This window comes from Takifugu flavidus, chromosome 4 (assembly GCF_003711565.1).
Source record: "Takifugu flavidus isolate HTHZ2018 chromosome 4, ASM371156v2, whole genome shotgun sequence".
Classification (NCBI taxonomy): domain Eukaryota; kingdom Metazoa; phylum Chordata; class Actinopteri; order Tetraodontiformes; family Tetraodontidae; genus Takifugu; species Takifugu flavidus.
Genome location: NC_079523.1, coordinates 5,749,918 through 5,777,037, shown reverse-complemented (window position 1 = coordinate 5,777,037; position 27,120 = coordinate 5,749,918). Strand labels below are relative to the sequence as shown.

The following is a 27,120-nucleotide window of genomic DNA, read 5'->3' as shown; positions in this document are numbered from 1 at the left end:
CCATCTCTGGCCTGTCAATCTTCATATCGCTCTCTGGAGCATCACATGCAAATATTAGCACGGGAAGGGTTGACGTACATGGGCATTAATCCCCCATCCTGACCCATACTCTAAGAGATTAGAAGTCACTGGGTTACCATGGTTACTGTAAAACATTTAACCTTTCAGCCTAATCTTCCAAACAAGCAGATAACATTTAGAAAAAATCCTGTTCAATGGAAGCAACATGTGAGAAAAGAAACATTTGGGGGGCGTTTGTCTGCAGAGATGTTTATTTCCAACGCAATATGGAGGAAAAGACATAGTGTGAAGTGGTGTCATCCTCTGGAAACATCGTCCATCTATATTTAATCCAAAAGCCTGGACACCATCAGAGAAACGCTGTAGCGGTGGCAATACTCCATATGATATTGCGTATCTCCATCGGGACCTTTACATACAAAACCTGGCATTTGAATTTCGTGTAAACAGGACACCCACGGTTTCCCTCTCCACCACCATCACCTCGACATGAATACTGACGCACAAACCCAAGGCTTTATTCAGTTTGTGAACAGCACACAAGAGGTATCCAAACATGTCAAATAACAATATTAATCAATATCATTATTACAACATTAATAGCATGGAATGTACTCATTCAACCACATTTTTAAAAAGAATTTTTTGTTTATTTTTATGAAAGATGTCATATAAAGAAATAACTATTCTCTGGCTCTGGTAGGCTCGTCCATATATTCTTCACGAGTGACCAAAGTCAGGATGGCAGGATGACGAGATGGAGAAGATTGGGTGTGACATCACAACCTCGCCCCCTCGGGAAGGTCCTCATAAGTATACAATCCCTGTTCTCTCACATCGCCCCCTTTCACCTACATTATTTGTTTCAGTGCATGTTTTTGTGTGCAAAATGTTTTCTTTGGACTTGCGAAGCTGCTGCTCGTTCTCTGCTACCCTTTTTGTCCTCGTGATGACTTGAGTTAAACGTGGAGGCGGCGGTAAATCACCACGCCTGTCGCACAGAGGCCATTTTCTATTCTGTGTATGGCGTATGGAATTATGTCTGGGTAAAAACATGGACGGCATCTGGTGGTAAGTCAGCTGCAGCGAAAAGCTGTGAAATCATCCCGCGTGTGAGTTTTTACTCTGTGCTCCGGTTCTCCAGCTCAGAGATGATGGTGATCAGGTTCTGGAGACCAAAGAGGTAGCCGCTGTCCAGCCCCTCGTACACCACGCTTTCCCCCTGGAAATGTCTGCAAGTGGTGTGGGCAAAATCTATCATCCTTACGTCCACCATTGGATCTGAACAGGGTGAGTGGGTCTGGCTGACACCTGGACCCCCCCGCCACCACTGTCGTCGCCGGAGGTGGAAGGGCCGTGCGGAAAACTCAGAGCGCCGGCTACTTCCTCCACTACCTCCGCCTCCTCTTCCTCCGTTTCTGGTTCAGTCTCTGCCTCCTCCTCTTCCTCCTCTCCCTCAGAGAGGCCGTCCTCGTTCTGCTGGTGCCCGCGCTCACGTGGGGACGCCCCATCGTAGATTATGAGCAGGGAGCTGGAGTAAAAGCGGTAGGATTCGCAGGCTTCCAGGGCGGCCTGCATATCTCTGAGCCTGTGCAGCACCGGGGAGAGGAGCTCACGTCTCAGTCGGTGTCCGCTGTGGAAGAACTGGAATAAAGCGTCCTTGAAGTCCTTCAAGGTCAGCCTGCGGCCGTGGAACTTGCTCATGAACATCAGCTGACCTGTGTCGTACCGGTACACCTGAAAGGATGAAGACATGTGGAGATGACAACCAAGTAAAACAGAACAATGCAACTTCTATAGCGGCCACGGTGTGGTTGCAGGGCTGCATGGCTGATCTGGGATTAAGAACCTTCTGCAGGCAACGGCATCAACAACAACAAAAAACATCCCCAGGAAATATTCCATAGACTTTATGTTTACATCTCCCCTCTAAAACCACTCTTGTGACAAACTTAAAGTTGCATTTTTCTGTGATTTTGTTCATCCATATATATCAAATCTTATATTTAATTCAAGAAATCCCTTCCCTGCATTATTTTTTAAGGCATACAAACACAGATGGCGTCCGTGGCATCGGGCTCTACCTGCATGCCGGACAGGCAGACCCCAATCGTGGATGCGGTGCTTTGCTGACACTTGCGGATCTTCCCGGCTTTCTTTTCCTCAGTCGCATCGTCTCCATGCTGCTGCGTGCCCATCTTCAGGTCTAAAACGCAGGGCATTGTATGCCGCCATGTCAGGTTTTCCAGTAAAATAAATTCTGCAGCTGGAGTCAAGGAGCCCACACCTTTCGATAACCTCAAATAAATAACCAATGCGATGTGGGACGCTGTTAGCAATGAATATAAAAAGCTGCTGTGAAAGGATACTGTATTGGTTGCGGTGCTTGGCGTTCTCCTTCATCTTCTGTAGGTGCTGCTGCTGACACCTGAGGCTCCAGGGGTTGTGCTTGAGCTGTGGCAGCGCGTTGCTGTGGCTGCGCTCCAGTCTGTAGTAGACCACCTCCGTCTGCCGCAGCCACTCCAGCTCCACGTCCTCCTGCTCCGTGTGAAGACTGGAATTTTTTCAAGCAAAAGACAAATGTCAGCCAATAGTCTCTGCTTACTGAAGATGGTAAAACACACACATATTAGTAGCCAGTGCAGCTGATTACATCCATCTTACTAATAAAGTAAAAACAAATTCACGTTTTCCTCTTTTCCATCATTGTTAGAGACAGAACTAGCCATGCATCAGCTGCAGTTATATAACCCGGGGGGGGGTGACCATCTGTCTGGCTGCCAATACTTGGGATCAGCCTCTCAGAGTATTTACAGCCTGTTTTTCTGTAGGTTGCTCATGTAAGTCAATGCGTGCGTGGTGGGTCGATTAGTGTGAGTCTTCAGATTACACCTCCATCCATTCAGACTGGAGCAGAACTCTAAGCACATAATGGAGGTGCGACAGCTCTTCAGTCATCAATGCATCATGTTTATTTCAACCTAAATGAGCTTTTATGTGATTGGATGCTGTTGCTATCTATTCTTTTATCTCACCTCTCAGCCTTGTCTTTACTGCAGTGGCGGCTTCGGGCCTCTTTGCTGTAATTTTCGCTGTCCACATGCAGTGGAGGTGCCACTGCTGAACCCCACTTATGCACCTCACTTTTAGGTTTGCTGTCAGATAGGGGGTCCTTGTTCTCAAGATCCGCTGCTGGGTCACTCTGTGGGTATGCGATGAGGCAAAGGTTCCCTTCTCCATCCTCCTCGAAGCTCACTGACACCACACCTGAGTGGACGCAAAGGCAAACAGAAAGATGGCTAAAGAAGAGAAGTGACCAGAACCGGGTCCTGTTAGCCCAGGACTCTTTTACACCGACCTCACCGCATTTGACTTACAGTTTGCACCTTTACGATGCATTTCCTCACAATGCCTGAACAGAACTATGACAAAGCAATAGGAAAATTACTGTTTTAACCCACAAAGAAAAGAGAAGTAGCAATGTTTAACAGCACCCATAGTGTCACTCAGTAAATGTCAGCACACACAAATGACAAAAGGCTCTAAATTTTCTTCAGTTTTGTTTATTGCAGATGAAATATTTAAGTACAAAGTAATCCAAACACTATATTTACCAGACAGAAACCACCGCATACACTCACAGACAGACAACTGACATGGAGGTAGTCTTGAGCTCTACAAAAAGGCAAGGGTGAACAGGACAGCGAGCATCAAGAAGATTCTTAGAGCCATCAGATCAGTCGCGCTACTGCTCTGAGATCAGATCAGGATCAGTCTTTTCTCACAGCGATGTGCACCAAAACTGCAGAGGACGACGCACACATGAAACGTGACCTCTCTGTGATGTGTGTCAGAGATGATTACCAAGTCCTGCAGGGTCTGTTTGCTAATGTCATTCTGTGTTTAATATTTAATTTAATGGGTGTGGACGTTTTTGTTTAGAATGTGGCCTGCCTTTAAAAAGGGAGTGGAATTCTCCATCCTAATAGGGAAGAATGTGTTTCTCCATTATAGTGTGTCCCAGAACTGGGGGAACGATGCAGGTTCTCTGTGGTAAAAGCTGCAGTTAATTGTTCTGGCAGCTACCTAGAGACAATAGGTGCAAACCCAACAGTGCTGCAGACCCCAAAAAAAGGATGCACGACAAAACCCACCACGACTGTCACACGGATGTAAAGACCAGTTTGCCTTACCTCGATACTGGGGGGTAAACTTCCTCACTGCTGCAGGCAGACTCTTGTAGAACTGATGTTCTCGGGGGATGAGGGGCTTGCAGATGGTCTGTTCGCCAAAGCGGAGCACGCAGCAATGTCCCCCCACCTGGTGCACGAAAGGCTCCAGCATCACCCCTTTCTCCACGTAACGCTGTTGGTGCTGCAGCTGATTTTGCTTTTGTTCTGCATCTGTGGCCTTCAGTGCCTGAGCCTCCACAGCTGGACCCATCCTCCTCTGGCCCTGGCCACACCGCTGTGGGCATTAGACTCCTCGCACACGCACACACAATTTGGGGGGGCCCTATCTGGCAGGGACAAGCACACACTCGCTCGCACACTGCGGATTCACAGAAGACTGGTTGCGGTGCAGGGTTGTTTTTTTCCTCCAGATTATTCCCACGATGCCTTTGGAGGCAGTTTTGTGATGGTAATCAGTTTCCTCTGTGCTATTTAAGGTTCAGTTGGTCAAAAAAACAAAGAGCAGGAAGGACGAAACAGGACAAGAGATAAAATAATCCAACCACTTTGGTGAATATTTAGGTCCTTTGCAGCTCCTTGTCATGCGGTTCTTGTAGCTGATGACAAACTAAACATCCACAGATAGAATGGTTTTTGTTTTGGGGTCTTGAGCAAAGGCAGCTCCTGCTCATTCCTCGGCTGTAGATGGGATGTGGATTGGAAATGAGAGCTGCTCCAAAGCAGATAAAGCTCTGACGCTCAGGCCACCCCCATCACAAGAAATCCACCAATCAGAGGGAGTCAAAGCAGGTTGTTGGGTGGTAACTATGGGAGCAAACACAACAGTGGGAGGAGAATGACAGAGGGAGAGAGAGCAAGAGGAATAAAAACAAAGGCAGAGGGTATGCTGAACCCAGCTGTTTTTTCCCTGAGCTGTCAGCAGGGTTTCAGCAATCTGGCAAAGCGTGCAGCATTACTTCCTCATATATGAAGAAGGTTCGGTGGAAAAAGAAATTAAGGAACAGAAGACAGTACAGGACACAAAGAATTGTGTCACATACTAACACAAACATGTGCTTCTCTACTAACAAATCCATCCCACATTGTCACCAAAAAAGAAGGAGCCTTTGGTGTCTTTATTTCTCCCAGTATTCACCATCATCCTTGTAGATTTAACACATTAGAAGTGGATCCTGATGAGGTCGGGTCACTTTAGACCATTAAAGTCAACTATTGGGATTTTCATGTACATTTTTCCTCTATTTAAAGTAAGCCACAGTGATAAAATGGAGGCCTAAACTCATTCTTACTTAGGCTAGTATCATGATATGGTCTGAGACCTAAAATGGCGTCCCTCAGGGATCTATTTTAAGTCCTGATTCTTATTTTTAACCACTGTGGCAAAGAAACTGACTACATATCTTTTTCGAACAGGTATGTATAAGGTATAATATGAGATTTACATTTAAGAGATGTAATATTTGCTGTTGCCATGTACAAATCCAGCTTTTCGCAGTCCTACGATCCGTTTCCCCTCCAGCCACCAGGCAACAAGTACTGGAAGATCACGGCTATAACTAGCTATAACTAGAGATTCAACTTCTTATCTATAGTATCTTAGTGTGCCATTATTTTACTTAACGTGTGTTGCTAAATGAATTGAACAATGAAATATTTTGATCCTTCCCGTAGAGATGGGGTTAAAAGGGTAATCTGATATCAGAGGGGTTAAATTAGGTTTGTTGTGCAGTCAGAGTGGAAAACTGTAATCCCTGTGTTGCGCCCTGCAAGACAGTCTTGACACAGATTATTTTAGCAGGCTAAACATCTGATTGAGCCTGTCACTCACCATCTCCTGTCATGTGAGGTTATTTACGACAACATTGCTAATCCATGTAGTTGGAGTTGCATATATTTTATATGTGCGCACATTAACCTGTGTACAGAAATAGTTAGAACGAGTTACACTAATCTGTAATCCCACTGAGAACATGCAGAAAATAGACCAAGGACGGCAGAGGTATGAAATAGCCACAGTTACACGTCAACATGTACAAATGTTGTGTCTCTTCCTACAAATGTTACATTTTGGTTCTTTTTTAAAATATTCTTATGCTGGAAAGGCATCAGTGTCATAATTTATGACACGCCACTTTCTTCAACAACTATGAATGTGTTTTTTAAGATGATCTGTAGAAGTAGGAGCTACATTTTATGCTGTAACTAACAATTTTATTTACAGAGTTAAAAACCAATTTTGAAAAGGACTAACAGTCAAATGGTGGAACCGAGAGACCGCAGAGAGCCACAGAAAGATAATGAGAGACAGGAAAGTGAAAGCCATGACCTTGAAAAAAATTCCAGTGCGGGGAACTTAGTGGGGGCTTTTCACATGTTGCGGAAAGTGTTGGATACAGAGACTCTGAGATAAACATCCAGCCGGAAATTGGAATCTAGCCGCGCGTGTGCACACACTGCTTCCCGAGATGATCTCGGCCTTTCAGGGGACAGATTTCTAACTACGGTACGTTTAAGGAAACTTATCGTCAAACACGTGAGGATACCACCCTAAGGCCCTTTTAATTTGTATGAAAAGCTGCATTTCTTGGCCCTTGAGCACATTTTCTGTTAACTGAAAGGTTTAATAAAGATTAAGACCTGCGCGGTTCCCACTGCTCCAGATTCTTAGTTAGGCAGAGGCACGCAGACAACTGCTCCGACATTATCGCTGCGATCAACACTCGTGTGATCAAAGGATTCAAACTTAATCTGTGAGCTTTTATCTATCAACAATAACAGAACAGCTAAGGGGAAGAGACAGAGGTGGGTTGCCGCTAAGGTTATCAAGCGGCTCAATGATCCATTGGACCGAGGATGCAGCAGCTCCACGAGGCTTAGCGGCACGCTTTGTGTCCAATAAATGGAGTCTGCTGACATGCCAGCGATGAGAGGACCTGAATGGAAGAATAGTTAGTAGGGGTGAGGGGAACACAGGAAGGAAGGGTGGATGAGGCGTATTTTTGTCCTTGTGTGGTGATCATGGTGCATGGAAACAAAAGCTAGTGCAGAAGTGCTAAATGGATTTAGGTTTTAGCATAAATAGGTGCATAACTGGATATAACTTGTGAGCACAAACTTGTAGCTTTTTTTTTGTTTTTAAAATTACAAATTCTAACTAACCAATGCAATATTTTTTCCATACTTTGATTTTGTGCGGCTGACTGTTTTGGCTCCAGGGGCTTTAAAAGGTGGAGGATGAGACAGATAATCTGAGCAAGGCGGCTCCAGGCAGGATTGACCTTGTCTAGCGTAGTGGAAAAAGGGCTGATCTTACCTGTGCGCTCATTTGAAGGGTCATTTTCCAGACTGGCCGCTTCACATGACATCACAGCAGATAATTCTGCTACCCTCCTGGGTCACCAAACACAGAGGCCTGCTAAAAATAACAGGCTCCAGGGCTGCTATTAATATAGAAAATCTGCTATATGATAAACACGGTCAGGGGAATCACGGGGGGCTGCTCACAAGGGAAACAATGCAATGACCAGCATCACCTGCTAAAATAGGCTTTAAAAAGAGAGCCGCTCATAGTTGTCAATTAAAGGTGGCAGTTTCTTTTTATGTCTGCATTAACAAAGCTTGAAAACTATGCACAAGGACTGACCTCCGACTGTCACAACAGTGCTCGCAGCCATTTTATAACTTGTATGGAAACCATATTTGTATCTATGTATTTATTATCTGTTAAGGTATTGAAAAGAGTCATGTCTTTCTAACCCTGTCCTGTGAAAATCAGAGTAAAGTACATTTCACATATACATGACTGGGTTGGACTGAATGATTGAAATAGGGACTGCATTAATGTTACATCCATGATTAGAAAGTAAAATTCCAGTGTGAGGGATGTCGCGACAGTTGTTCCTGCAGAGGATGAAGCTTGTAGCGGGAGCAGTGAGGACCATTTAAGAAGAAATATGGCTTCTGGAAGAGAGACAAGTCTAAAAGCAGGAGGTGAAATTTAAAGCTGTGGGAGAGGGGGTGGCATTAGACAGCCAAGGGCTTCATAAAAGTTTGATGAAGGTGCATGGCAACCAGCAGCTTGCAGTCCAATGAGCATTTCTTGCTAAATGGTCTGGTAAACAAATGACATCACGTCAATAAATTAGCTAATGCATTACCTGAGGCATAACATGTATCACTCTATTGCTTTAGGGAGCATTATTTAGATCTTCACCAAATCTAACACAAAAAGTTAACAAATACTTTTTGATAGTGGACTGTATGAAATGAACATTAACACTAATTGCCCCGCTGCTTTAGCCTGTTAGTAGTCCAGTGGGATAGCAAATCTGTGGCAGACAGTAATCACGGAATTACAAGAGTACCTATAAAGCTGTAAGACTCGGCCAAGCCAGACAGGAAACAGGTATGTGGCCGTCACACACTTCCTGGTTACAGGCTTAAACTGTCAACGTTTCTCAGAATCATTAGATACGGAGACTCAGCTGGCTTTAGTCTAAAGCTCCACAAAGTCTTGGCTGGTAGCTAATAGGTTCCTCACTGTTTCACCAACTTTTCTATTGTTGCAACAGGATTGCACATCTGCTGAGGGTGACGTCAAATTAACCACAGCTTGAATAATCATTTTGTCAGCAAGTTATAACTTCAGACTATTCACTTGAAGATTCTCCCTGTGTTGTCCTGGTGTAGCCTGACATTAATCCTGCTTTTTCTGGGTTATTCTAGTTCTGGCACTATGCTCTACTGGACAGGAGCTGTTGGGTCTTTGGTTCTGTTCTTCTCCTCCAAAGAAGGCCAAAGTTCAACCCACACGTTCTGGTTCAGTTTCTATGAAGCTGTGCATATGCGTGGAGCATACTTTAAATTACTTGTCAGCTACACAGTGAATTACCGGTGTGACACGGTAATTTTAGCAGTGTGATAAAATTGGGTCCTAGTCTATAGAGATATGGTTTGTGTTAAGATCAGACTGGCTTATACTAACCACAGGTTACTGCTAGGTCCATTAAAGATGTCCAGCCTTTTCTTTCTTCCTTTGCGGGAGACCTTAAAGCAGGGCTTAAAGCAAATTAGTTAGCTTCTTATTACTAGTACTGTTGATCCTACAGAAAGGGCTGCACATAAGATTGGTACTTCCGTTGAGGGGCTGCATAGTCTGTCAAGTCTGGCTTCATTCTAGTTGGAGTTGTTATAGTCTCCATGTGCCTGTGAAGGTTTCCTCCAAGTTTTCTCTTCCCAAAGTTGGGTTGATGCCCAAAGGTGTGAGCCATTGTGTAAATAATGTGTGTGTCCGTCAGCTGACTGCTGATCTGACCAGTGTATTCTGACCTTTCGGCAGTGGTCGCCTGAATCAGCTCCCTTACCCTGACGAGGATCGATGGTTCTACCCACCAGATCCCAAAACTAATTTATAGAGCTTGTGTAAGCACATGAGGAAGGATGTGTGTAAAAAATTACCGAAATGCCCGTCCACACACACACAGCCCTAAAACACTGCTCTCTTCGACAACATCTCGCAAACAGCTTATGTTTGATCCATGCTCTCATTGCCTCTCTTTGCTCTCCCTCACCTGTGCTTCACGGCTCAGTGTCACTCATGATGTTTGCTTGAGTTAAAGAACCTGTTAAGAATCTTTGTGGGTAATATAAGATAATCTTTTATTTGTTCTGCAATGGGGACATTTTCAAAACACACTTGTCAGGAGAGGGATTTGAACCCACGCCTCCATCTTGAGATCAGAAACCGCTGTTTTGGAAGGTGAACGCCCTTGAGTCTGGCACCATAGACCACTCACTGTTCAGAGCTGAAGCCAAAATATTCACTGTAGGCTTTAGAAGCACCCACTAATCTCAACACGTTGACGTGAAGTTTTGAAAGGACGCTACTGGCTCTGAGACTTGGATTGGCGTGTCTAATGCATGCTGTCATTGGATGGTCTCTGTAACTTATGGATTTACATGCTCAAAAGCAAATGATAATTTGTGTTTCTATTTCAATATGTTATATATATTTTAGCCTTTATATTTCAGCCAATTTTAAATTGTTTGCTTTCCAAATAACGTGAAACCCCATGTTATCAGCAGTTAACAGAGAATTAGCTTTAGCCAAACACAAACAATAAGATGAATGTGATGTAAGCTGATAAAAATAATAAATATATAGGTGAGATGTACCTGATGACGCCTCCTTCAGCTCAAACCACTTGCTTTCGTGACATTAGGCAAAGGCCATGTGAAGTATGTGTGTGTTTACCTTTGCCTGTGTGAACACAAGCCATGGTGTCTCAGCAGATTATGAAATGCTTGACATTTCAAAATGTATCAACAGCATCCATCACCTGAAGTGCAGAGACACATTGGACTCGCATACTCCTGAAATAAACACACTTGTGCACCTTATCGCATACTATTAAAAACTACGCCCTGATATAAACACAGAGGCATTTCCTGAATGAAACTCTCCAGACCAGAGCTCATTCCAGACACTCGGAATGCTCTGCATTTCCAAACAGCTTTCATGTACCCAGACCGTCTCATGGTTGACAACATACATTCAAGCTCAATAATAGCCACACACCGATAGTAAGTTAGTTACGCACAACAACAATGGGATGGAGACGCAACTGGCTTATACGGAATGCACTGAGGGAAATATGAAGCCCAAACCTGAGACCTATTACCATCATATTAAAAGAAATGTGATCATTGTGCTGTGAGAGGGCATGCAACCGGTTCAAACAGGATATCTAATACAGCAAATCAGCTCCCTCACACTGACTCGGTCCCCTGTTGACTGCCAACAGATAAATATTAATCCATGGAAAAAGCCCACATATCACAAAATGGTAACTTAAATCTCTAACGTGGGGTAGAGTTACAGCGACTCACAGGCTAAGGTGCAGTGTTATAATGAGCACAGACACAGACACACACACACACACACACACACACACACACATACAGCTGAAAATTTATTTCGTTCCATCTGCCACATGCCTTTTTGTGCTGCTGTAACGTTTCCTGGTTAACAAGTGAACAAATAAAATCAAACGTTGTCCTGGAAATGCTTTATATCTGTAGATTGATTTAAGCTGCCTTATATGGAAACATATCAGTTTGATAGAGCTCTTTGCAACTGTCTGCTTTTCTTACCAAACTAGGGAAGGCCCGTAAACATCCCCAGTGGCATGTTTTGATCAGTCAGACACTAACATGCTGTATTTTATTTTAGTTTTACAGTGTTTATTCTATTTCTTCTGTTCTACTGACAAAACCCCTAAGTAGGCCACATATATAGAGATGTCTCTTGGTGTTTCTGTTTCAGTCAGTGCTTCCATACCACAGTTATGCCATAAAGTTGCACGAGGGCAAAGTGAGAAAGCTGTGAGATTCCAAACGTAGGGTTTCTTTACAGACTGTGTGGGCTTGAATGTTGGCTGAGAGGTTCCAGGCTGGCAGCAGCGCAGCGTGTTTCTGTGCCACAGCCGAGCTCTGCACTGCAGTACTTGTGTGTGCACGTGAGGGAGGGTGCACATGTCCGAGGATTACTGACGAGCCCGTCCACACACCCCTCCTAAAGAGGCTGTTGATGCAGAGCTCTGTCCTCATTGGCTCGGTGCACTGTTTGCCTCCGAGTGCTCCGCATCGACTGTAGCTCAGCATCATTTCGTGACTCTCTTTCTCTAATATGAGTTAAGATCTGTTACAATCAGCTGTGTGGGTGATTTAAGATAATCCCATCAAATTTTCAAAATGCCCTTGTCAGGAGTGGGATTTGAACCCACACCTCCATCGGGACACCAGAAACCCCTGGTGTGGAAGGCATTCATCCTTGAGTCTGGCGCCTTAGACCGCTCGGCCATCCTGACAGGTGAAAACAGCTGACTACATGTTTTCTCCAGATGGAGTCTTCCCACAGCCCCAAAACATTGACCTTAGCTAGGTGTGAGTGAAGTGCATGAGTCCATGTTGCATTCCTGCCCCTCCACTGGGACGAGCCCTCTGATCCTGTTTAAAGATATACATGCAGTGATACAGGGACGGCGCAGTGGAGAATTTAATTAACCATCGCAAATGTGCGTGTCTAAAAAGGTTTCTAAATTAGACCCTCCCCTTGACATTGTCCTCGTGATGGGCTCATAGCAACCTGAAAACAGGACACGACATACAAACTCTACCTGGCACACAAGGGTCGGAAATCTGTCTGGCTCAGAGAGGCTGCTGTCTACCTGCATTTGGCACAACTCTAGACAGACTTCCTCAAGTGCTGACATGTGCACAAACAAAAACAGCCCAAAAATAGAAGAGTTGTTTCCATGTTGCTGGCCTCTTCTCCCCTGATAGTGCTTTTGCCATGTAGGAATTTGCTTAAGTGCATCCTCCAGCCACCAAAAACTCTGACACCAAAAACTATAACAGACCTTTGAAGCTGGAGTCTGGCCCAAAGAAAAAGTTATTGTTTCTAAGGCAAATATGCCTCGTGCGCACATCCAGAGAGTGTGCCAGACAGACCAGTCGGGTATTTGACCAGTCAGAAGGAACAATCATCAAATTCTCTGGGATTCAAGGGCCGAAACTGGGTCCTGTTTTGCCAAAAATAGTTAAAGTGGTGACTATTATCAGGAGAGAAAGAAAAGCCATGGGCAGAGAGATGAAAATATGGGGCTAGAAATGAGAGAGGCAGAGATGGAATCACAATCAGCCGGGAGCACCAACAACTGCCTGAAGCGTGGATGACGAAAGGCTAAATATAAACACATTAATGCTTCATCACAAGGACCCTCAAAAAAGCCTTAAAAAACAGAATGTAAACTAGTTGGACAGATGTTACTTGCTTTATACAAATATTACTGGTTAAGAGCCATTCTGGCATATTTGAAAATGAGTCCAGGGTGATTAACATAAAAATTAGTCCTATGAGGTGACTGTATGTGGCTGAAGGATTAACACTCATTGCACTCTGTATGATAGGTAGATGCTGACTTACTAATATATGGAGTGTTCCAAAACTTAAGCCTGTCATAAACCACAATGTTATACTACAATAGGGACATTCGAAAACTGGTGAAAATGAAATAAATGAAAACTAAAAAGGTTTTGTTAATGCACCAAGCAGAAACTTGATTTGGCTCAAACGTGCAGAGCAGGTGGACAGTCGGTGAGAACAGTGTTTGAAATTCTCCTCCATATTTATCCTTTGTCTCTTCTAGGAAAGAACTGGAAGGTCAGCCAGCACTTGAGCATTGTTGGACGGAGACAATAGAAATCCTCAAACGCGGCTTTGATGCGGTGACGCAGGATGGTTCCCCCAGCATTCGCAAAGGTCGGCACGCTGCACAGAAAGAGCAACAGTGGTTTGAGCAGCATTCGCACGGATACCGCAGAGAAACAACGATGGCAGTGTGACGCCGGCCCGTTCAGGGAGCAGCGAGTGGGTTTGTTGCCTTCCACGGAGAGAGGAGACAAAGCCTCAGCTCTGTCTCCAAGGACAAACCCAGGGTCATCCTACGTGCCCTCACACAGCGTTCCCTTGTGACATTTAGGCCGTAAGCATCATGGCGGTTATGTAACAAGCACTGCAACAATGGCTCTCACCCAACCTCGCCTTTCTTAGGACCACATCTCTTCACTGACTCATATTCCTCTTATGCAACAAACTGAGTGTGTTAGTGACCTATTAACTTTTTAACTTAACTTTTTAAGCTCTGCCACACACTATTTCCTGTTCCTGCCTTGCTTTAAGCTAATGTAATGCTAATCCAGTACTGTTACTACACATGAACAAAACCAGCAATATGACAACCTCCAAGCATCTCATCCTGGTGTTTGATAGCTTTTGGGGCCCTTGAATGCTTTTTACCGACCGCTACACAAGCTGATGTACAAACACTTCAGAAACAGGGCAGGCTGTGCCTGGCAGAACCTCCCGCTACTCCAATTATGCAAATGCTTAGTCAAGGCCAAGTTGACGGAGGTGTCTGTGAAGAGTCGTTTTAGAAAACCAGACTCGGCTGAATGGACTTTTATTTTAATTCGACTTAGCAACAAAAACATCCTCTGTCAACAACTGTCCATCCGCTGGGCTGGAAACAGTCATCCACCTGCCGGTGTATTCAAAGGCTGGATTCATCTAGCTTGAGGCTCGACTGGCACCTTCTGGCATCTATTATGGGGCTGAAAGAGGGACTGGAACAACGCTGACAGGAAACGGAGAAAAGAGAGTCCTTGCATAACCAGAACACGGTAAAGGATGATACATGATACCACAGGTTTCACAGGAGAGGCGAAACAGGGATGACAACATACTATCACTCAATTTCTTTGTAATACCTTAACAAACGTGCTCAGCGAATGTATTGGGTTTCATTTCACTTAAAAAGAGACGGGTCGGATGATTCCTTTTCGGAGAAAACGAAAGTATTTAGGAGTATTTATGCGACGGTCGCGGTGGACCTGGACCATTTGCAGTTGCAGACACAGGCAGATGTTTGTGTTCTCCGATTGATCGCTAATCACCTTCATCATGAACAGTTTGAACCAGCAGTTCGAGGAGAAGGTGCGTCCCTGCATCGACCTCATCGACTCTCTTCGCTCCCTGGGTGTAGAGAAGGACTTGGCGCTCCCCGCTATCGCCGTGATTGGAGACCAAAGCTCGGGGAAGAGCTCCGTGTTGGAGGCGCTGTCCGGAGTGGCTCTGCCGAGAGGGAGCGGTAGGAACAGCCAAGAAATCTAGTTAGCTTTTATGTCCGCCTCAGCTCGAAGGATTCACAAACTTGTAGAGCTAGTTAAGGCTCTGATGACTTGTTTTGTTGTTGTTGTTTTTTTTAATCTTTAGGGATTTTTCATGTTTTTCCTGTGTGTACATCGTACATAGTTACAAGTCACTTAAATAGACACCAGTTGCCATTTCATATATTCTGCTATACTATGTAGCTATAAAAAAAACCATTGGTGTGATTTTTCATCTGTGAGCTAAATAATACTGTGCAAATGTGCTCATCTTTGATTTTTCTCCTATTTTCCTGATTCAGGGATTGTAACGAGATGTCCTCTGGAACTGAAGATGAAGAGAAGGAAAGTAGGAGAGCCTTGGTATGGCAATATAAGCTACCTGGACCAGGAAGAAGTGATAGAAGACCCAGCAGATGTTGAGAAAAAGATTCAAGAAGGTTCATTCTCAGGAAGTCTTGTTTTGTTGTTGTTGTTGTTTTTCTTCAAAGTGCACTGCTTTCTTTCATCTCCATAATCATGAATTTTCCAACTGCAGCTCAGAATGAGATGGCGGGCGTCGGGGTGGGAATCAGTGATGACCTCATCAGCCTGGAAATCGCCTCTCCAGAAGTTCCAGACCTGACACTCATTGACCTGCCTGGCATTGCCAGGGTGGCTGTAAAGGGACAGCCGGAGAACATTGGAGAACAGGTATCTGCATCAAGGCTCCAAAGAATCCAATAAAAAAACACATTTTTTTGGAGTTGTTCTCTTCCCTCTCAGTTTAAAACCACTATTGCTCAGTGTTACAATGTTAAAATATCTTCAGATAAAGAGACTGATCAGGAAGTTCATCACAAAACAAGAAACAATCAGCCTGGTGGTTGTTCCGTGCAATGTTGACATAGCAACCACGGAGGCTTTGAAGATGGCACAGGAAGTGGATCCTGATGGAGAACGGACTTTGGGTAAAAATGAAGGATTTTCCCCAGGGGAAAAAGCCGTGGTACTTCTGCCCAAAGCTTAATACATTGTTGTTATTCTCTCAACCTAAGGTATCTTAACCAAGCCTGATCTTGTGGACAAAGGGACAGAGGAGACTGTGGTTGACATCATCCACAATGAGGTCATCCACCTGAAGAAGGGCTACATGATTGTCCGGTGCAGAGGTCAGAAGGAGATCATAGACAAGGTGTCTCTGGCTGAAGCAACAGAAACAGAGACGGCCTTCTTCAGGGATCACGCACATTTCCAGTGAGTTTGATGACCACAATGCCGACATTTTCATGTCGGGGAATAATATAATACTGATACGCTAACCATTTGCATCCTCTGCAGAACTCTGTATGACGACGGCCAGGCCACCATTCCTAAACTAGCGGAGAAGCTCACGCTTGAGCTGGTTAACCACATCGAGGTGACGCTTCCCTGCATTTTTTTCATTCGCTACCACTATTCAGGCGTTAATAGTCTTGTCACGAGTGTCACTTTTCTTATTTTTTAGAAATCTCTGCCTCGACTGGAAGAGCAGATTGAAGAGAAACTGGCTCACACACGCACAGAGCTGGAGAGGTATGGCACCGGTCCTCCATCTGATCCAGCGGAGAAAGTCACCTTCCTTATGGATGTGAGCTGACCCTTAAGCTGTTGCATGAAGCTGAACAAAAGCGCTGCATGAACATCATCTCCTCTTTAACTGCTGTGAAATGTGCTGCAGAAATTGACAGCCTTCACTCATGACGCCATCAGCCTGACTACAGGAGAGGACATCTGTTGTGGAGAAAACATCTTTTCTACTCTCAGGCAAAAGTTTGGGGAGTGGATCTGTCACCTGGACAGCTCGGGTGTAAAGTGTAAGTGTAGTCACTTCACCTATTTAGTCCTGGTGGTTTAGAGTGGCTCATCATCAACATACAACTGTTTGTGTCAGTTAATGTAAGGCTTGAGAGAGAGGTGCAGGAATACGAAGTGAAGTACCGTGGAAGAGAACTGCCTGGCTTCATCAACTACAAGACCTTTGAATACATGGTCAAGGAGCAGGTCAAACAACTGGAGGAACCAGCTGTTCGGAATCTCAAGGACATAGGAGGTAAGCCTGAATATATGCGTTTTTTCTCTCAGGTTTTTTATTGAGATAGATGTCCTCTTCTTCTTCATCTAGATGATGTTCGGAAAGTTTTCATACATCTGGCCCAGACTAGCTTTGCTGGACTTCCTAACCTTATAAAAACTGCCAAGGTAGGTCATTTTTCAGACTTCGATTGAGGTGTTTGGTTATTTTTCTCCTTATTTTATTGGAATCATCTTTTTTTTCTTTCTCTCCAGGCTAAGATTGAAACCATCAAGCAACGAATGGAAAAGGATGCTGAAAAATTGCTGAGAACTCAGTTTAAGATGGAGCTGCTCGTTTACACTCAGGACAGGACCTACAGTAGTAGCCTGGACGAGAGCAAGAAAGAGGAGCAAGAGGACAAATGTGTCCAAAAAATTAAACCACCTGCATTTAGATTTCCATTCAAACAGGACAATCATGCGACACTGACAGAGCTGATGTTGCACCTTAAATCCTATTACAGAGTAGGTTTTGATCACAGCAACATACAAAATATTATTTTTCTGTCTTCTTACAAAATTTCCTGTAATTCCTCAGATTGCAAGTCAACGCCTGTCCGACCAGATCCCTCTCGTGATCCGCTATCACATGCTGCAGGAATTTGCTATCCAGCTGCAGAGGGAGATGCTTCAGCTGCTGCAGGACAGGGAGAATACCGAGCTCTTTCTGAAGGAGGACTTGGATGTTGGGACCAAGAGGGCGGCTTTGCAGAGTCGCCAAAAACGTCTCACACAGGCCCGTGAATACCTGGTGAAGTTTTAGATCGTGTAGAAGCCTCGGCCTTTAGTAGTTTAGCTATAAACACCAGATATTACTCCAAGTAAATACTGTATGTACTTCAAGAGTCTTTAAAGTAGTTTGCAGGATTTCTGATACCAGGAGAATAAGCACTTTTTTTCTGATAGAATCACTAGTTCAGGTAATTGATTTAACAGGATTGTATTGCTTTAAAACCTTCCTTTAAATCAGGGGTGGGGAACCCTTTTCATATCGAGGGCCATTTCAATTTTTATAAAGTCCTCCGAGGGCCATACTATTATGAACACATACCTAGGGATGCAAAAAAAAAAAAAAGTCTATAACCACTGTGTTACTAAGTCTCATGATTGCTGCATTTGAGTTTGAATTATTTATTTAGCACACATGCATATAAAATCACCAAAAAAATAGAATAAAATGACAAGTAAAATATGTTTTCATGATCATACAAAACAATAAAAAGAGGTGCAGAGTTGAGGCAAGAGACCCGTAAGGGCCTGTTCGAGGCCTCTACTCACAAAACTGCAATACAACAAGATAATCAAGAAAATAAATGAAGAAAGATAGACAATAATAATAACAACAACAACAACTAGAAAGCACTCGGAGAGCGCAGACCTCCGCCAAGCGCAACAATTCCTGGCATATTGTGATTTCCACCATAAATATTAGTCCCACATATACTTTGACTACATATTTAGATTCCTTGACCATAAAAACATACCGTTAGCCACTAGAATCATAACAATATATGTCTTAGTTAAGTAGTTATTCACGAAAAAAAATTCACGCTTTGAAACAATTTTACTTTGTCCGGCGCGAGCGCCTCAGCGGCGGCTACGAGGCACGTTCACGAACTCTCCTTCGGCGTGAGGATTCAGCTTCGTGGCTATTAATTCACTCACCACAAAACTTGCACGCGTAATATTCTCTCTGTCGTCGGTACATGGTCGTGTGAAAGCTGCTTGTTGAGCCTCCAAACTCCGGCGAAGAGCGTTAATTTTATCCAAACTCATCTGTCCTTTCAACTCGTCGAGTTTAGCGTGTTTCGCTAAGCATTTTTCGTCCGTGTCAATCAGTCCAGCCCACTACGTACATCACATGCTGTGTTCACTGACCCTGACCTTGACTCGGACATAACATAACCGTCTGTTTTATCTCAGAAAACGGGAAAATATTTCATCTTGTTACGAAAGAAATTTCACGATACGAAAGGCAAAAATACGCTACCGCTGCTACTCGCAGCTCGCGGAGTTTAGCGAACGGTCCCATTGTATAAGTGCACATATAAAATCTAAAAATCTTATTGCGTTGCGGGCCGGTAGAAATGGTCTCGTAGGCCGTATACGGCCCGGAGGCCGGAGGTTCCACACCCCTGCTTTAAATGTTCGAACTGTTAGTGTTCATTTTCTACTTCTAAACTTGTGGTTTTTCATTATAAAACAGATTTTGGAAAGTAAAGTGAATGAAAAAGAACATCTGAAAAGTCTTTTATTAAAAGAAAAAAAGATTTATTTAGGTCTCCACATCTTCAGTCACCGATTTCTACCGGACTTTCCTGATTATTGTCATCTTCGGATTTTTCATCATCTAAGAAAAAAATGAAACAAACACAATTAATAATTTGTAACAGATATTGCCCGTTTACCTCATAGCTTTTTTTTAAAAAAAAAAAGACAAACACTTGTTTTGGAGCAAAGGTTATTGTTTACTTACTCTCCAGTGTCTGCTGCAATTCCTGTATAGTAGTGAGTAGCACATGGAACTGCTTCTTTCTCAATTCCAGCTACATGGGACAAAGACAGGATTAAAAGCGCATATTAATAATCAAAATAGTTCATATCACAATAGTAGTGTTGCTGATTTTAAACATACCACATCTCTTCACTGACTCATATTCCTCTTATGCAACAAACTGAGTGTGTTAGTGACCTATTAACTTTTTAACTTAACTTTTTAAGCTCTGCCACACACTATTTCCTGTTCCTGCCTCGCTTTAAGCTAATGTAATGCTAATCCAATACTGTTACTACACATGAACAAAACCAGCAACATGACAACCTCCAAGCATCTCATCCTGGTGTTTGATAGCTTTTGGGGCCCTTGAATGCTTTTTACCGACCGCTACACAACCTGATGTACAAACTCTTCAGAAACAGGGCAGGCTGTGCCTGGCAGAACCTCCCGCTACTCCAATTATGCAAATGCTTAGTCAAGGCCAAGTTGACGGAGGTGTCTGTGAAGAGTCGTTTTAGAAAACCAGACTCGGCTGAATGGACTTTTATTTTAATTCGACTTAGCAACAAAAACATCCTCTGTCAACAACTGTCCATCCGCTGGGCTGGAAACAGTCATCCACCTGCCGGTGTATTCAAAGGCTGGATTCATCTAGCTTGAGGCTCGACTGGCACCTTCTGGCATCTATTATGGGGCTGAAAGAGGGACTGGAACAACGCTGACAGGAAACGGAGAAAAGAGAGTCCTTGCATAACCAGAACACGGTAAAGGATGTTACACGGTAACAAATTACATAGCAACAAATGAGGTACCAGAATGGTAATTTAGGAAAGGCACAATTTGCGGCTCCTCTCAGCACATTTGATTATAAACTCTACCTGTAATCCCATAAGAAAAAGGTACCAGCTCCTTTATGATACCTTTCATTTTTGTCAACTATTTCTTCTTATCTTTTGCTGAAACTCCTGAAAAGCACAAGAACAATGCTGCAGAGTCCCTTCTATTTTCTGACGTCCATCAGAACATTTTGCACCTCTTTGTTTCCATGCTGCCACCCTGCTGTTGTAACTTCTCCAAATGGCTCTCACTCTGTTCATTATCAATGCACCGCTGATTAGCACACTGCTGCAGAGAGTCGACTGGCTCATTCATTGGGGTTTTAATGGGTATGACGCAAATCCAAAACCTCTTCGTGGCCTCGGCCTGTTTTTTAACATTCATAGTCCTGTTGGACCCACATGCCTTGTTTGGCAACCTTAGACACACCCCAAAGACCAACTGTGCCTTGTTGGTGCCAGAGACCTGCTGTACAGCCACTTGGCTTTCTGGGTATGATCCATGGTTATTGTGCTGCTCAATCATTTTCATTTTCTATAAATGTTTCAATTTTGCCTCCATTATATACTGTGCACTTTTTAATATGTAATTTCCCACTGTAATGTGAAAGCATCTATTTTATTCTGATGACGTCAGTTATGCTGTCAGTTATGCTTTGTAAAATCAGAGGAGCTGAAATGCTTCAGGGTTTGCAGTGACCCCCAGTGTGCAGTGACCCTTCCCAAGATCGCCTCAACTGTTGTGGCTCATCCTGGATCATTAGTGCCATCTACTGGCTATTAATTGTCCTGCTGAGCTACTATGTAGGAAAGACTAAATTAACTTTGAATTCCAGCGTAATGTTTAATAGACATTTCTGCGGTTCAACTCAACATTTATTCAGTAATTACAACCACTATGTTTTATATAGGCTTTAGGGTTTGATGATTTATATGTTACAGATTGTGTGTATCTGTATCGTTTGTTTAATTGAGATAAAGGAATTGTTTTATTTAGCTAAAGAGGCAGCCGCTAAATATCACAGCTGTGCCGAAACCTGGGATCGAACCAGCGACCTTTAGATCTTCAGTCTAACGGTCTCCAAACTCTTATTTCGGACGGAAGCGCGACGTAAATAACGCCCACCGACTGAAATTTATGGCAAATTTCCCTTCGTATGTTTCAGTTTCACAGGAGAGGCGAAACAGGGATGACAACATAGTGTTTGTTTTGCAGCATAGTATTGAAAGGACATATCGCGTATATAAGCCAAATCCAATACTATCACTCAATTTCTTTGTAATACCTTAACAAACGTGCTCAGCGAATGTATTGGGTTTCATTTCACTTAAAAGAGGCGGGTCGGATGATTCCTTTTCGGAGAAAACGAAAGTATTTAGGAGTATTTATGCGACGGTCGCGGTGCATCTGGACCATTTGCAGTTGCAGACACAGGCAGATGTTTGTGTTCTGCGATTGATCGCTAATCACCTTCATCATGAACAGTTTGAACCAGCAGTACGAGGAGAAGGTGCGTCCCTGCATCGACCTCATCGACTCTCTTCGCTCCCTGGGTGTAGAGAAGGACTTGGCGCTCCCCGCTATCGCCGTGATTGGAGACCAAAGCTCGGGGAAGAGCTCCGTGTTGGAGGCGCTGTCCGGAGTGGCTCTGCCGAGAGGGAGCGGTAGGGACAGCCAAGAAATCTAGTTAGCTTTTATGTCCGCCTCAGCTCGAAGGATTCACAAACTTGTAGAGCTAGTTAAGGCTCTGATGACTTTTTTGTTTGTTTGTTGTTTTTTAATCTTTAGGGATTTTTCATGTTTTTCCTGTGTGTACATCGTACATAGTTACAAGTCACTTAAATAGACACCAGTTGCCATTTCATATATTCTGCTATACTATGTAGCTATAAAAAAACATTGGTGTCATTTTTCATCTGTGAGCTAAATAATACTGTGCAAATGTGCTCATCTTTGATTTTCTCCTATTTTCCTGATTCAGGGATTGTAACGAGATGTCCTCTGGAACTGAAGATGAAGAGAAGGAAAGAAGGAGAGCCTTGGTATGGCAATATAAGCTACCTGGACCAGGAAGAAGTGATAGAAGACCCAGCAGATGTTGAGAAAAAGATTCAAGAAGGTTCATTCTCAGGAAGTCTTGTTTTGTTGTTGTTGTTGTTTTTCTTCAAAGTGCACTGCTTTCTTTCATCTCCATAATCATGAATTTTCCAACTGCAGCTCAGAATGAGATGGCGGGCGTCGGGGTGGGAATCAGTGACGACCTCATCAGCCTGGAAATTGCCTCTCCAGAAGTTCCAGACCTGACACTCATTGACCTGCCTGGCATTGCCAGGGTGGCTGTAAAGGGACAGCCGGAGAACATTGGAGAACAGGTATCTGCATCAAGGCTCCAAAGAATCCAATAAAAAACCACATTTATTTGGAGTTGTTCTCTTCCCTCTCAGTTGAAAACCACTATTGCTCAGTGTTACAATGTTAAAATATCTTCAGATAAAGAGACTGATCAGGAAATTCATCGCAAAACAAGAAACAATCAGCCTGGTGGTTGTTCCGTGCAATGTTGACATAGCAACCACGGAGGCTTTGAAGATGGCACAGGAAGTGGATCCTGATGGAGAACGGACTTTGGGTAAAAATGAAGGATTTTCCCCAGGGGAAAAAGCCGTGGTACTTCTGCCCAAAGCTTAATACATTGTTGTTATTCTCTCAACCTAAGGTATCTTAACCAAGCCTGATCTTGTGGACAAAGGGACAGAGGAGACTGTGGTTGACATCATCCACAATGAGGTCATCCACCTGAAGAAGGGCTACATGATTGTCCGGTGCAGAGGTCAGAAGGAGATCATAGACAAGGTGTCTCTGGCTGAAGCAACAGAAACAGAGACGGCCTTCTTCAGGGATCACGCACATTTCCAGTGAGTTTGATGACCACAATGCCGACATTTTCATGTCGGGGATAATATAATACTGATACGCTAACCATTTGCATCCTCTGCAGAACTCTGTATGACAACGGCCAGGCCACCATTCCTAAACTAGCGGAGAAGCTCACGCTTGAGCTGGTTAACCACATCGAGGTGACGCTTCCCTGCATTTTTTTCATTCGCTACCACTATTCAGGCGTTAATAGTCTTGTCACGAGTGTCACTTTTCTTATTTTTTAGAAATCTCTGCCTCGACTGGAAGAGCAGATTGAAGAGAAACTGGCTCACACACGCGCAGAGCTGGAGAGGTATGGCACCGGTCCTCCATCTGATCCAGCGGAGAAAGTCACCTTCCTTATGGATGTGAGCTGACCCTTAAGCTGTTGCATGAAGCTGAACAAAAGCGCTGCATGAACATCATCTCCTCTTTAACTGCTGTGAAATGTGCTGCAGAAATTGACAGCCTTCACTCATGACGCCATCAGCCTGACTACAGGAGAGGACATCTGTTGTGGAGAAAACATCTTTTCTACTCTCAGGCAAAAGTTTGGGGAGTGGATCCGTCACCTGGACAGCTCGGGTGTAAAGTGTAAGTGTAGTCACTTCACCTATTTAGTCCTGGTGGTTTAGAGTGGCTCATCATCAACATACAACTGTTTGTGTCAGTTAATGTAAGGCTTGAGAGAGAGGTGCAGGAATACGAAGTGAAGTACCGTGGAAGAGAACTGCCTGGCTTCATCAACTACAAGACCTTTGAATACATGGTCAAGGAGCAGGTCAAACAACTGGAGGAACCAGCTGTTCGGAATCTCAAGGACATAGGAGGTAAGCCTGAATATATGCGTTTTTTCTCTCAGGTTTTTTATTGAGATAGATGTCCTCTTCTTCTTCATCTAGATGCTGTTCGGAAAGTTTTCATACATCTGGCCCAGACTAGCTTTGCTGGACTTCCTAACCTTATAAAAACTGCCAAGGTAGGTCATTTTTCAGACTTCGATTGAGGTGTTTGGTTATTTTTCTCCTTATTTTATTGGAATCATCTTTTTTTCTTTCTCTCCAGGCTAAGATTGAAACCATCAAGCAAAGAATGGAAAAGGACGCTGAAAAGTTGCTGAGAACTCAGTTTAAGATGGAGCTGCTCGTTTACACTCAGGACAGGACCTACAGTAGTAGCCTGGACGAGAGCAAGAAAGAGGAGCAAGAGGACGAATTTCCCCAGATAAAAAAAGCTAGACTACCTGCATTTGGATTTCCAGTCAAACAGGACAATCATGCGACACTGACAGAGCTGATGATGCACCTTAAATCCTATTACAGAGTAGGTTTTGATCACAACTTACAAAATATTATTTTTCTGTCTTACAAAATTTCCTGTAATTCCTCAGATTGCAAGTCAACGCCTGTCCGACCAGATCCCTCTCGTGATCCGCTATCACATGCTGCAGGAATTTGCTATCCAGCTGCAGAGGGAGATGCTTCAGCTGCTGCAGGACAGGGAGAATACCGAGCTCTTTCTGAAGGAGGACTTGGATGTTGGGAACAAGAGGGTGGGTTTGCAGAGTCGCCATAAACGTCTCACACAGGCCCGTGAATACCTGGTGAAGTTTTAGATCGTGTAGAAGCCTCGGCCTTTAGTAGTTTAGTTATAAACACCAGATATTACTCCAAGTAAATACTGTATGTACTTCAAGAGTCTTTAAAGTAGTTTGCAGGATTTCTGATACCAGGAGAATAAGCACTTTTTTTCTGATAGAATCACCAGTTCAGGTAATTGATTTAACAGGATTGTATTGCTTTAAAAGCTTCCTTTAAATGTTCGAACTGTTAGTGTTCATTTTCTACTTCTAAACTTGTGGTTTTTCATTATAAAACAGATTTTGGAAAGTAAAGTGAATGAAAAAGAACGTCTGAAAAGTCTTTTATTAAAAGAAAAAAAGATTTATTTAGGTCTCCACATCTTCAGTCACCGTTGTCTACCGGACTTTCCTGATTATTGTCATCTTCGGATTTTTCATCATCTAAGAAAAAAATGAAACAAACACAATAATTTGTAACAGATATTGCCCGTTTACCTCATAGCTTTTAAAAAAAAGACAAAAACTTGTTTGGGAGCAAAGGTTATTGTTTACTTACTCTCCAGTGTCTGCTGCAATTCCTGTATAGTAGTGAGTAGCACATGGAACTGCTTCTTTCTCAATTCCAGCTACATGGGACAAAGACAGGATTAAAAGCGCATATTAATAATCACAATAGTTCATATCACAATAGTAGTGTTGCTGATTTTAAACATACCTTTGCATCTACGTTCTCCTTGATGTGTGACAAATGCTGGAGTTCTTTGTCAAGTGCCTCCAACTGCCTGGAGGTGATCAGAAATAACCCGTTTCATAATTTTCAAAGGCAAAGCTACTCTCATACATGAAGTAGAACAACTAATAAGGAATGTAATCCCTTCAGAGGGTTACTTACTTCAGTGTATCATGGCGATCTGGGTGTTGCTGGATTACTTTTGCTAAGGCATCGTACTCTGTGGGGGATAAAGAATGTGGTTCCTAGCATTTTTTTTCCTCAGTAAATGTATATATGTGTAAAAAGCTGAAAACATTACCTTGCCGATTCTTTCGTATTCGTTTTGCTTTTTGTATTTCTTTCTTGCACTCTGCTATCTTCTCATGAGCAGATGTAATATTCTGTTCTGCAGTTTGAAACATACATGGCTAGCGTGAACGGAATTCATATAATACATCACAAGAATTAAATAAGCGACTTGATTTGTTTCTCCACCGTTATTATGCAGGGACGTTTCCTACCTATGTTTGTGTAGATTTTTTCGTAATTTTCCATTTCCCGAAGGTTCATGTCATAGACCATCAACGTCTTTCCCAAGGAGAATTCACACTGGGCCAGTGTGCTCAACATTCTTTGATATTGTGTGAAGCTGTACATTAAAAATTGAATGTATTCATTTACAGCGTGTCGAAAAAAAACGACTGCGGTCTGTGTGATCCACCTACCCTTCCTCGGGACTCCCAGGGGAGTTGCACCACTTTGTAAAAGTCTTTAAAAGTAAATTAATTCGTCGATCATCGCCAGCCCCATCCCCGTCAATTAGAAGACGTTTCCGAATAACCTCGTCTGAAAAGGGAGGAAAAAAGGGGAACATTTATTAGACTCGTGTGAAATACTGCATGAGAGCGCTTGGCTAACTTAGCAATGCTAATGTGTTTTAGCTGTTTTGAACTCGACGCGCATCTGTTAACTGTAACTATTTGAAGAAAAAGAAGGCAGCAGACACAGTTTGTAGTATTTTTTAAACATTAAGCACTTGTTTCCCCTCACCATCGGTAACGGCACCCATTACTGTAAAGGAAAATCAGCTATTCTTGTTCTCTTGTTCTTTTGAGCCTTCCTCTTCTTCTTCTACTTCTTTTTCTTCTTCTTCTGTTGGGACAACGACGATAGTGCCCTCGACCGTTTTAATCGCATATAGGTAAAAGACTGCCACCTGTCGGTGTTGAAGCGTGGCTACATTTTTAGATATTTATTGCTTTATATATTTTCGTGAACACTTGAGAAAAACGTTTGCCCTTAAATGTCACCTAAATGTGTCATTTCCTAACCAAAGCATTTTTTGTACACCAAACTAAAAATTGTTGCTTTTCCATCTCTACAACAAAATCCCCTTTGCCTATTTCCCGGCAACTCAGCTTTTAACATTTCCCTAATTAAGCCTCCTCATTAAAAAAAAGTACATTATCAGCAACCAAAAATTTGCCACACACCTGACCTCTTCTGCCAGTCTATGCAGCCCACTGCACTTAATTTC

General features: G+C 43.3%; 3 protein-coding genes, 1 long non-coding RNA gene, 1 other non-coding gene and 1 pseudogene across 5 annotated transcripts; 2 read left to right on the top strand and 4 right to left on the bottom strand.

Moving 5' to 3' along the window:
* Positions 1-254: 254 nt before the first annotated feature.
* Positions 255-4,924, bottom strand: LOC130523827 (inositol hexakisphosphate kinase 2-like; annotated as a pseudogene).
* Positions 4,925-11,973: 7,049 nt separating this feature from the next.
* trnal-caa (transfer RNA leucine (anticodon CAA)) lies at positions 11,974-12,082 on the bottom strand. The gene is made up of 2 exons: positions 12,045-12,082; positions 11,974-12,019 (listed from the first exon to the last, which is right to left on the bottom strand). It is a non-coding gene; the product is annotated as a tRNA-Leu (tRNA).
* Positions 12,083-14,525: 2,443 nt separating this feature from the next.
* Positions 14,526-17,831, top strand: LOC130523826 (interferon-induced GTP-binding protein Mx-like). Its single transcript, XM_057029396.1, has 12 exons — positions 14,526-14,923; positions 15,245-15,382; positions 15,481-15,635; positions 15,754-15,892; positions 15,980-16,178; positions 16,263-16,341; positions 16,429-16,551; positions 16,642-16,777; positions 16,855-17,013; positions 17,086-17,162; positions 17,250-17,501; positions 17,575-17,831. Exons 1-12 carry the CDS (start codon positions 14,737-14,739, stop codon positions 17,797-17,799), a joined length of 1,869 nt encoding a protein of 622 aa, XP_056885376.1. The 5' UTR covers positions 14,526-14,736; the 3' UTR covers positions 17,800-17,831.
* Positions 17,832-19,274: 1,443 nt separating this feature from the next.
* Positions 19,275-22,075, bottom strand: LOC130523829 (uncharacterized). The gene is made up of 3 exons (XR_008950022.1): positions 21,841-22,075; positions 19,513-19,582; positions 19,275-19,386 (listed from the first exon to the last, which is right to left on the bottom strand). It is a non-coding gene; the product is annotated as an uncharacterized LOC130523829 (long non-coding RNA).
* Positions 21,758-25,198, top strand: LOC130523825 (interferon-induced GTP-binding protein Mx-like). The gene is made up of 12 exons (XM_057029395.1): positions 21,758-22,034; positions 22,352-22,489; positions 22,588-22,742; positions 22,861-22,999; positions 23,087-23,285; positions 23,369-23,447; positions 23,535-23,657; positions 23,748-23,883; positions 23,961-24,119; positions 24,192-24,268; positions 24,355-24,612; positions 24,680-25,198. Exons 1-12 carry the CDS (start codon positions 21,848-21,850, stop codon positions 24,902-24,904), a joined length of 1,875 nt encoding a protein of 624 aa, XP_056885375.1. The 5' UTR covers positions 21,758-21,847; the 3' UTR covers positions 24,905-25,198.
* On the bottom strand, positions 25,197-26,775 carry thoc7 (THO complex 7). Its single transcript, XM_057029397.1, has 8 exons — positions 26,634-26,775; positions 26,309-26,429; positions 26,105-26,232; positions 25,903-25,989; positions 25,764-25,821; positions 25,587-25,653; positions 25,428-25,497; positions 25,197-25,312 (listed from the first exon to the last, which is right to left on the bottom strand). Exons 1-8 carry the CDS (start codon positions 26,650-26,652, stop codon positions 25,254-25,256), a joined length of 609 nt encoding a protein of 202 aa, XP_056885377.1. The 5' UTR covers positions 26,653-26,775; the 3' UTR covers positions 25,197-25,253.
* Between the last annotated feature and the right edge of the window lie 345 nt (positions 26,776-27,120).